The sequence below is a fragment of the Ursus arctos genome, chromosome X (assembly GCF_023065955.2).
Source record: "Ursus arctos isolate Adak ecotype North America chromosome X, UrsArc2.0, whole genome shotgun sequence".
Lineage (NCBI taxonomy): Eukaryota > Metazoa > Chordata > Mammalia > Carnivora > Ursidae > Ursus > Ursus arctos.
The window spans coordinates 41224043-41234209 of NC_079873.1; the positions used below are offsets into that span (position 1 = coordinate 41224043).

At 42.9% G+C, this 10167-nt stretch overlaps 1 protein-coding gene across 1 annotated transcript in view; it reads left to right on the forward strand.

Moving 5' to 3' along the window:
- The window catches only part of PAGE4 (PAGE family member 4), a 132896-nt gene extending 123100 nt beyond the window's left edge, over window positions 1–9796 (forward strand). Inside the window, exons 4-7 of the mRNA XM_048213339.2 lie at window positions 5830–5915; window positions 6369–6468; window positions 8382–8507; window positions 9688–9796. Of these exons, the coding sequence (XP_048069296.1) occupies window positions 5830–5915; window positions 6369–6468; window positions 8382–8507; window positions 9688–9704 (329 nt within the window). The 3' untranslated portion in view covers window positions 9705–9796. The remainder of the gene's footprint in view (window positions 1–5829; window positions 5916–6368; window positions 6469–8381; window positions 8508–9687) is intronic.
- Window positions 9797–10167: the final 371 nt, after the last annotated feature.

Here is a 10167-nt window from a genome sequence, read left to right on the forward strand (position 1 = left end):
GGGGCTCAGTCAGTTAAGCGTCTGCCTTCAGCTCTGGTCATGATTCCAGGGTCCTCGGATCGAGCCCCGCATCAGGCTCCCTGCTTGGCAGGAGGCCTGCTTCTCCCTCTCCCACTCCCCCTGCTTGTGTTCCCTCTCTTGCTGTCTCTCTCTGTCAAATAAATAAATAAAATTTAAAAAAAAAAGAGAAAGAAAACAGGCCTTGTTATACATAAGCTGGAGTGTAAAATGGTTTCTCATATCTTTGAGTCATCTAGCAATACAAATTAAAAGCACTTAAAGCCCCCACTTTCCTTTCATCCAGCAATTCAGTTTTCAGGAATACATTCTAATATCAGCAAAGTATGCTACAGCACAAGAATAAGATGTTCATTCCTATTTTTCTCGTAATAGCAAAAGATGAGGAATAATCAACATAAAACACACACATAGACACACATGTGTCTGTTTAAAATAGACTCATACTATAGTGTTCTATGCCTTTTTGGTATTGTTTAATTAATGGACATCAATATGTACCAATATGTTAATTTATTTAATTCTTCAATGGCTGCAAAACTTCCATTGTCTAGTTTTACTGCAATTCCTCTGAGCAAATACATTACTGAACACACAGACCCTTTCTGCATTCTTACAACTTGTGTATATACCGCAGTCTACTTGGATGAATACACCTTTAGAATGAATCCCCAAAGGCAGATTGCTGGGAAAGAACACTTAGTGCATTACTAATTGAGAGATACTGACAGTGTCAGGAGTTTATCCTGAACCTCTGAACCTGCTTCCTCTCCCTCATCTAAAGGGGTGGGGATGGGTTACACGAGCTGTTGGGGCTCAACACAGACACAACTCATACACCCTAGCTGTACCCTCTATTTCTTTCTCTCTCCAAGGCTAGCTGCTGGGATTTCTCCCTACTGCACAAGAGGGCGGTAGTTGTGAGCAGTAACGCCCAGGTCTGGTCCATACTCAGACCCATAGGGGCAGGACCTAGGCCAGAAGACGAGGAGACAGGGAAGAACAGAGTACTCCCCACCACCATCATCTCCCTCTGAAGCACACACTTGTAGTCAGTATGTGACCCCGAATCTTCCCCTCCTGCAGGTATTGGAAACAGGCTGGGTCATCACCCACTCCCAGTACAGTCACAGCTGCCACCTCACCACGGCTTTACCATGGCCTTGTGTCTGTACATCCCGCTCATAGCTGACCCAGGTAGCACATATCACATTTCTCCCACTGGGTCTTTGGACAGTCTGTAAAGGGCTCACCCTTGGCCCATGTACCACCTGGGCATTGGCCTGGGATTGGACCTTGATACCTGTTCCACTCCAGACTGGGCCCAGTCGCTAGTCCCCATTCTTGATTATCACCTCCAACAATGGTAAATGGGTGGACAAAAAGTCTCTTTTCCCTCTGCTGTGGTGAGGGCGGGGAGGGACAGGAATGGCAGAAAGGGAGGCCTTGTGGCTCCCCTCAGTGGTCCTAGCAACAATGCTATTACTTCCAGGTGTTAATTCTACCCAGAGTTAGATGACCTCATGCTGGGATTTAAATAATAATGACATGACAGTGGGACTGGGCAATTCTTAGTGACTGAATTATTTGTAAGGAGCAGATTTTACTTGTGCCATAAAACAAATAAAATGAAATGATATCTACAATCTTCACAATGATACAGACAAGGGCTTGGGAGTACCTGATTGTCCTTGGTCGGAGTGGTTGCTCTGCATAGTGCTGTCCGAGTATGAGGTTACCCGGAAGCCTTGCAGCACTGGGCAAATTGGATTTTTTTTCCCAGGTTAGACTCCAAGCTCTCACATAGACAGGATCCCATGTTCCCAGAGTCCTGAAGAAACTTGATCCTACCCAGAGAACACAGTGGCTGCCAATAGACAAAGCACCAAGGTCAGGGAGACAGCTGGGCCCCAGATAGCCTTTCCAAGAGATAACAGGAAATGACCAAGAGCCAATAAAAGAGCTTACCTGAGGAGAAACATGAGACTGAGGTCAGATCCCACAGTTCATGCTGATTAAAGAGTATGAGACCTCAGTCCTTCTCAATAAATCTTTTATTTCATACACATGAAGATCTGAGTTGTAGGAACAGCTCCTGATTAGATATTAAAAGTGGTTGTCCCTAATTCGTGAGATCAAGGAATAATTATATATTCTTTATACTTGGCTCTAAATTGACTCTAGATCTTGTCTGTATGAGACAGGGAGGGTGAGAGGAAGGGAGAGAAGGAAGAAGAGAGGGAGGGATTTCACAATTCTACTTCTGCCACAGGGGATCTTTCTAACTCTCAAAGAACGTGTGCTTCTCTAAAGGTAACCTGTGGGGTCTGGCAATGAAAGACAGAAAGGGTTTTTGGTGGGGGGTGGAGATAGGGAAGTGCAGGGCAAACTCCTTTCCGTCTTGTAGGTATCCACCTACCTTTGTTTGCCGGAAGCAGGAGCAGTGGGCTGCTGTCCTCCTCCTCCCTTCGCCTCCCCTCCCTCTTTCCCTGACAGTGGAAGACCAGACCACCTAGGTGATGGTGAAGCCTTTGGAGGTTTACCAGATGCAGGAAACCTACAACCCTGAGGACTACATTTTATCTGCTGTGTTACCCGCGGAGTACCATGTGTCTTTGGAGCCCTGGAACATGCTGGCTTCAGGAAAACAGTGTATTTGCTGTCTGAGAGGAGGAGGGGGTGAACTTTTCCAAAGCCTCTCTCTTCTTTTGGGATCATGCTACACATACTCAACGCTACATAACCAGCTGTTTCAAGTTAATAACTCACTGTGAGCAGCACCAGTATGACAGCAAATATTATTCAGTATTGGTTTTGATGGGCGGCCACATTTCATTTTCAAATGTGCTGCAGTTTATTTATATAGCAAGTCCATGACCGTTCTTTTATAAATTAAGCTGCTTTGGAAGTCCCATGTATCTAAATCTTTGTTCACATCCAAGACAGTTTCTGTAACATAAAATTTTATTTTTTTTAAAGATTTTATTTATTTATTTGAGAGAGAGAGAGAGAGTGAAAGAGAGATTATGAGCAGGGGGGGGTGGGGTAGAGGGAGAAGCAGACTCCCAACTGAGCCGGGAGCCTGATGCAGGATTTCATCCCAGAACCCTGGGATCATGACCTGAGAGGAAGGCAGACGCCTAACGGACTGAGCCAACCAGGTGCCCTCACATAAAATTTTAGAGGTAGAAGTGCTGGGTTACAGGGTGTGTACAAGTTTTAAAGCTTATATATTCAGATTTATCAATTCTTTTCTTTACATTTTCTGGATTCCTCTCATGCTTAAAATGGCTTTGCACACTTTCAGAGCCTAAAAGCTTTCACACATCCCTGGGGAGACTAAAGATTCTCTTGAGGGACCCTGGGACAGTGGCACTGAGGAGAAAATCTGGAGGGTCAGTTGGCAGGTGAAATGCAGGGCTGGGAACAGTCCTAGACACACTAAAATATTTTGGGGGTGGAGAAGGGAAGGACGAGTCTTCCAGGGCTTGTAAACAATGCCCTGCTCCAGGCGGGGCAGAATCTCTACTTGGTTGGGGAAGGTTGGATCCACAGCCTACGTGACACACACATCACCGTGCATACCCACAGGTGTTATTACACATACCTCCAAAGTGTGGGGTTGGCTGGTGAAGCTGACTCCGCAGAGGTTGTGTTTAGGTGGCAACGGAAGATAGATACCATTTTCATTCCCTTTCTGATTCTCCAGTAGGCTCTCTGCTGTCTCTCGGCAAGCGTAAATGTGAATAGGTGTGAATGAATGAGTGTGAGGGGGAGCCAGCAAGACTCAGATGGACCAAGGCAGCGAGAGCTGTAGTTTCTGAGAAGGAAGTTCCTCCAGGTTGTCATCTTTCTTATCAACGGTCCTGTGGCTGCCACGGCCCTCGTTGTGGCGGAGCCAGGACAAGGGAGGACGGTGGGTTGCAAAGGGGTCAGATGAAGTTGGGGTGAGTCTTGGGGATGTTATTTGAGATATCTGGGTGCCACAGGCACGGGGTACTGCCGACAAATGGCAGATCCAGGAATCCTCAGTGGGGTCCCGGAGGAAGGGATGAGAAAGCCCCACCCACACAGCACGTGCAGGATGCAGTGCGCATGCCCAGTGCCCAGCATTTTCCCATCAGCCATTGGTGTGGGGGCGTGTCCAACGTGTTTGGGTGCAGTGCCGTGCCCGTCGCATCTTACTGTCTGGATTATTTCTTGCTAACACTCAATAGGTAGGTCTCCAGATCAGTCTGTGTAGAAGTTTAAATGTGAGTGTGAGGAGGGAGCCAGTGGGCTTTGGGGGGTCCGGATGGTGTAGTTCCTGGCCTCCGAGGCGAAAAGCCCCCGAGGTCTTTGTTCTCACAGACGTTGCCGCCGCCATGGCTCTCGTCATGGTGGAGAGCAAGTGAGGATGGTGGGCTGTGGAGGGGAGGGGGTCCTATGAAGATGGGGCAGAGCTTGGGTCATCATTTTATGTATCTGGGTCCTGGAGGCACCAGAACTGAAAGAAGGCAGATTTGGGGATTTTCGGTGCGGCCCTGGGTGGGGGGAGGGGAAGCTGTGCAACGTGGCGTGTGCTGAGGCTGTGCGCATGCCCAGTGCTGCGCGCCTTCCCATCAGCCATTGATGTGGGACATGTGCAAAAAGCCCTGGGTACAGAGCTGTGTAGGCCACGTTTTTCTGCCTGGATTCTTTCTCACTGAAACTTGATCATTCCCCCAGGAGTTTAAGTGTGAGTGAGTGAGGAAAGCGGGCTTCAGGCAGATAAGGGTGGTATAGTTCCTTGTCTGTGAGGAGGAAGGTTCTTGAGGTAATCACCTTTCTCTTCATACATCTTGTGGTTGCCGTGGTTTTTGTCTTTGTTGGGGGGGGGCTGAGACAAAGGATGGTGGGCAGGTGGGGGGGGATCAGATGAAGATGGGGCAAATCTTGGTGATGTTATTTGAGGTATCTGGGTCTTGTAGGCACCGGGAACTGCCGGTAGAGGGCAGATTCGGGAATTTTCGGTGAGGCCTCAGTGAGGGGGCAGGAAAGCCCTTCCCTACGGCTCTTGTAGGATGCAGTGCACATGCTCAGCGCCCAGCACTTTCTCCTTGGTGGTTGGTGTGGGGGCGTGTGCAACGCGTTCCGGGTGCTGAGCTGAGCAGGTCCAGTCTTACCCTGGGGATTTTTTGTCACTGAGACTCAATCAGTAGGTCCACAGATTAGTCTGCCCAGGGGTTCAAGTTTGAGTGAGCGTGAGGAGGGTGCTGTCTGTCTTTAGGTGTGTAGGGGCAGTGTGGTTCCTGGTCTCTGGGGAGTAAGTTCCTTGAGGTCCTCATCCTCCTCACAGGTATGGCCACCATGGCCCTTGTGGTGGTGGGGCTGGGAAAGGGAGGATGATGGGCTGTGGATGCGAGGGTGCCAGATGAAGATGGGGGCTGTCTAAGGGGTGCTATTGGAGGCTTCTGAGTCCTGGAGGTATCTGAAACTGCTGACACAGTGCGAAATTGAGAATGGTCAGTGGTGAGGTGGACAGGGCTGTATATTACAAAATTTCTTCATAGTGGGGGGTCCAATTGTGAAACTAAATCTCTTTAGGAAAGTTGTAGGTCTTTTTTCAAGTACTAGAAGGTCCCTTGTCTACCGAATTGCTGTGAAACAAAGGTTTTGTAGACAGCCGAATTGATGTGATTGGAAAATAGGCAGTTGTTATTAATTCAAGATTTATATTGGAAATCTCAACAAATGTAAAAAAAGAATTTATAATCAGTAGGTGGCCATGAAGATAGTCCAGTATAATTATTGTTTTATTACAGTGTTCAGTTAACAATTTTCTACTTTCAGTGAGAAATATGAGTGCTCGAGTAAGATCAAGATCTAGAGGAAAGGGAGATGGAAAAAAGCCTTCTAAGCTGGATGAACCTGGGGTTGTGAGTGCTTTAACTTCTTACTTCCATTGGCAGAAATAATTTTTTATGAAAAACCATTGAAAAAGTTGTTGAACCAATATAGATTTATTGTTTAAAGGACTTTCTTGCTGAACATGGGTGAAAAATTAATCCCACAAGAGACTGAGCAAAAAGACTTATATTCTGTTGTTGCCTGGATATGTAAATTGAGACTTTCCTATTGTACTTATTAATAAACAAATAACATCTCAGAAAAGATTAAAAAGGTTTCTAGAATTATTGGTCCTTGCAGATAATTCCTTTCTTAGAATATTTTCTGTATAGAAAGAGTAATTTTATTGAATACTTACAGAGAAGAGCATGGGAAAAATTCAGATTTGTGGTTAATTACCTCCGTGTAGTATGTATATTTGTGCCTTCTATCATTATGGTATTAATATCCATACCCTTTATTTGCACCTGCCCTCTCCCAAGGCTAAGCAACCAGGTAAAAAAACACCACAACGAAAGGAACCACCAACTGAGGACCCAGATATTGAGACTGGACGAGAGAGAAGGAGCCGTGTGGTTCAAGGTGAAGAGGGGATGGAGAAACATGCTGTATTTCATTTATGAGGTTATGTTAGTAATAGAGATAGATAAAGGGTTCCCTGAAAATTGGCTGGAAACCTGTTTGGTAACGGGAAGGTGTAGTTGCAGCTGACTATAGTCCCTCTCTGGTAAGTTTTTCTTTCAGCACTTTACCATCCCATTTTTTAGATTATTTGGCATGCTTGGAAAGTAACAATTCTTGCCAAGGCTCTATATTAGCAAATCAAGGAAAACAACAGTAAATTTAGATAGAATTTACACTACATCCCTAGTTAAATCTGGCCTTTTTTGAATGCTGTTTTCTGGGCTGCTTAAGTCGTTGCATCAAACATTTAAGCAGACCTAGATATATTTTTGTTAGCTCTTAGATTGTAATTTTTGAAAATCATAGAGAAACAAAAATGTGAAATCCTTTCTAGTTGCTGTTAAAGTCTTCAATATTTTTGTTTTCCTGAACCATAATCTAGTTGTCACATACTCTTTTTTAAATTGATTTACTTTAGAGAGGGGCACGTGCGTGAGTGGGGGGAGGGGAAGAGGGGGAAGAGGGGAAGAGAGAATCTCAAGCAGATTCCCTGCTGAGTGCAGAGCCCGATGTGGGGCTTGATCCCACGACCCTGAGATCATGGCCCAAGCTAAAACCAAGAGTCGGATGCTCAACTGACTGAGCCACCCAGGTGCCCCTAGTTATCACATACTCTTTTTTTTTAACTTTTTACCTAGAAAAGATTTAAAGTTTACAGAAAAGTTGTAAGAAAATACAGTGTATTCTAGGGGATGCCTGGGTGACTCAGTTGTTAAGCATCTGCCTTCGGCTCAGGGCATGATCCCAGAGTTCTGGGATTGAGCCCTGCATCAGGCTCCTCCGCTGGGAGCCTGCATCTTCCTCTCCCACTCCCCCTGCTTGTGTTCCCTCTCTCGCTGGCTGTCTCTCTCTGTCAAATAAATAAATAAATAAATAAGTAAAATGTTTTTTTAAAAAAAGAAAATACAGTGTATTCTTCTATCCTCTATCTCAGTTCACTAATTGCTAACCTTGTGCCACATAATCACCCTTTCCATAGATAATAATACACATATTATTACTGCTAAACCATCTGAAAGTAAGTTTCAAATATAACTCTACTCTAAAAGTAATTCAGTATCTGTTTCCTAAAGAAAGGGGGATATTCTTTTACATAACTCTAGTACAATGATCGAATTTAGGAACTTTAACATTAAGAAAACATTATTATCTAATATATAGTCTGTTGGCCTAGTAATATCCAGTTTTGTCAGTTGGCTTAGTAATATCTTTTTTACCATTATTTTTTCCTGATGCAGGATCCAACCCAGAACCACCCATTGTATCTAGTTGTCATCTCTCTTTGGACTCCTTTTTCCTAGAAGCGTACTTTAGTCTTTCTTTGGCTTTCAGGATTGACATTTTTTGGAGTCCAAACCATTTGTTTTGTAAAATGTTCCTCAGGTTGGGTTTGTCTCATCTTACTATTTGTAATGACTTTTTTCAGTCATTTATTGGGGCCTGCTTGGTGGCAGGTAATGTACTAGATGCTGAGGATAAAAATATAAATGAGAGGATGATTTCTGTCTTGAGCTCACAATCTTGCCAGAAATTCATGTAAACAAATGGCTGATCTAATAAGTGCAATAATAGAAGTGTATATAGGTTACAAAGGTGACAACTAAGTGGTCTTTAAAACATTAGAAAAGGAAACACTTCACAGAGGAGATAATATATGAGAAACACAACTTCATTTTCTAGCAGAAAACTTTTTAATGCTCATTGCATTCTCATACATAACATTTTTTACAGTACTAAACTACCGAGCTTTATTTGATAACATTAATTTGTGGTGTACTGCCTACATTAATAATTGTGTTTATTTATTTAAGAACCTGAATTGGAAGGTGAAAGCCAGGAAAAGTGTCTGGAAAAGACTGGGGGTGAGCGTGGAGATGGTTCTGATGTGAAAGGGAAGACTCCATCTAAGGTAGCACCTGCTAAAATTCAAGATACAGGTAAGTTATCCATTAAAAATACAAGGCGTGGGATGGTTCTTTTTGCAATATTATCATACCTTTGTAAGAAATCACAAATACAAAGTTTATTTGAAAGGTAGTTCAGACATCAAATGTTTGATTCAAAGACCATGCCAGAGCAAAAAAAATAAGTCAAAGCCATGTTGTTGAATTATAAAACATGGAAGTATTATTACTTTGGAATAGAAGTCCTTTGAAACCCAATGCAAGTAGTCAAATACTTTTTAAAGTATATAAATTATTTAAAATACCCAAGTACCATTTGGGTATCTAAACAACACAGTAGTATTGATTTTCTTTTAATTTGCCTAAACTGTTTCTCAAAAATAACTATATCTTTTAGATACCGAAAAGTAATATGAGATCTCTTTGTTTTGGCTTTTATAGGTTAGTTTATTGATTTTTTTTTTAAATTGTGAGCTCTGCCAATGAGAAATGGTAATATTTTCCTTCACATTTTAATGTCATCTATGATGGTAGTGGCTTATAATTAGTATGATCTATAATTTTTTTTAGTGACCATGTAATTATCATCATCTAAACCAGGACACTCTTGAGAGTTAAAGGGAGTGCTATTGACTGCTTTACACCAGGACGATAGGTGAAAATGAACAAAATGGCCGCCATACTATAAATAGACCATATAAAGGTTGAGATCAGCGAAATAATTTTGCACAAGAGAGACAAACCAAATGGAATAATGTCCTTTGCCCTCTTTAGTTAAAACAATTCCAAGTATGACATTATTATTTTCGCTAATATGGATAATTAGAAGACTCTTTGAAGTGAATGAATTTGAATGACACTGGGTTTGCTTGTTTGTTTGGCTTCTTGGAGTTTCTACTTGGTTGATTTTCTTTTAACTGAAATCACTGGAATATTTTGCTCCCTGCTTAAAATTATCTTTAAATAAGCTCGTGGAATTTAATCTGTTCTGGGTTTGAGAAATCTGTGTTTCTTCATACACCAAAAAGAGTGATGCATTTAAAAAGTTAGTGCCTATATGCCTGCAAATGTACATTAGCATAGAAGTCTATGCAGTGATTAGGGCTCTGTTTCATCTTATAAAACCAGAGCTGTAGTGTCCTTTGTATACTGTTGTTATTGTCCAAGTAAAGTTTTGCTAAGTGATGTACCCAACGGTTAGTTTATGTTTTAGGTGATGGACAGTCATAAGTTAAAAAGAAGAGAAGCTGAAGCCACACATACAGTTTGTTACATGGATAACTTGGCTTAAATTCTCTCAATAAAGATTTCAAGTTTGCTCGGACGTCGTCGTACATATCTTTTGTTAAATCTGTTCAGAGGAACCTGATACTATTATAAAGGGTATCTTAAAAAAAAAAAACCTCTGTGTTCTATTTAGAGTTGGTCTGGGGCGCCTGGGTGGCACAGCGGTTAAGCGTCTGCCTTCGGCTCAGGGCGTGATCCTGGCGTTATAGGATCGAGCCCCACATTAGGCTCTTCCGCCATGAGCCTGCTTCTTCCTCTCCCACTCCCCCTGCTTGTGTTCCCTCTCTCGCTGGCTGTCTCTGTCTCTGTCGAATAAATAAATAAAATCTTTAAAAAAAAAACTTTAGAGTTGGTCTACAGAAGTGCTGTTTGTTTTTGTGTAATGATTTTGTCTGGCAACTTTGCT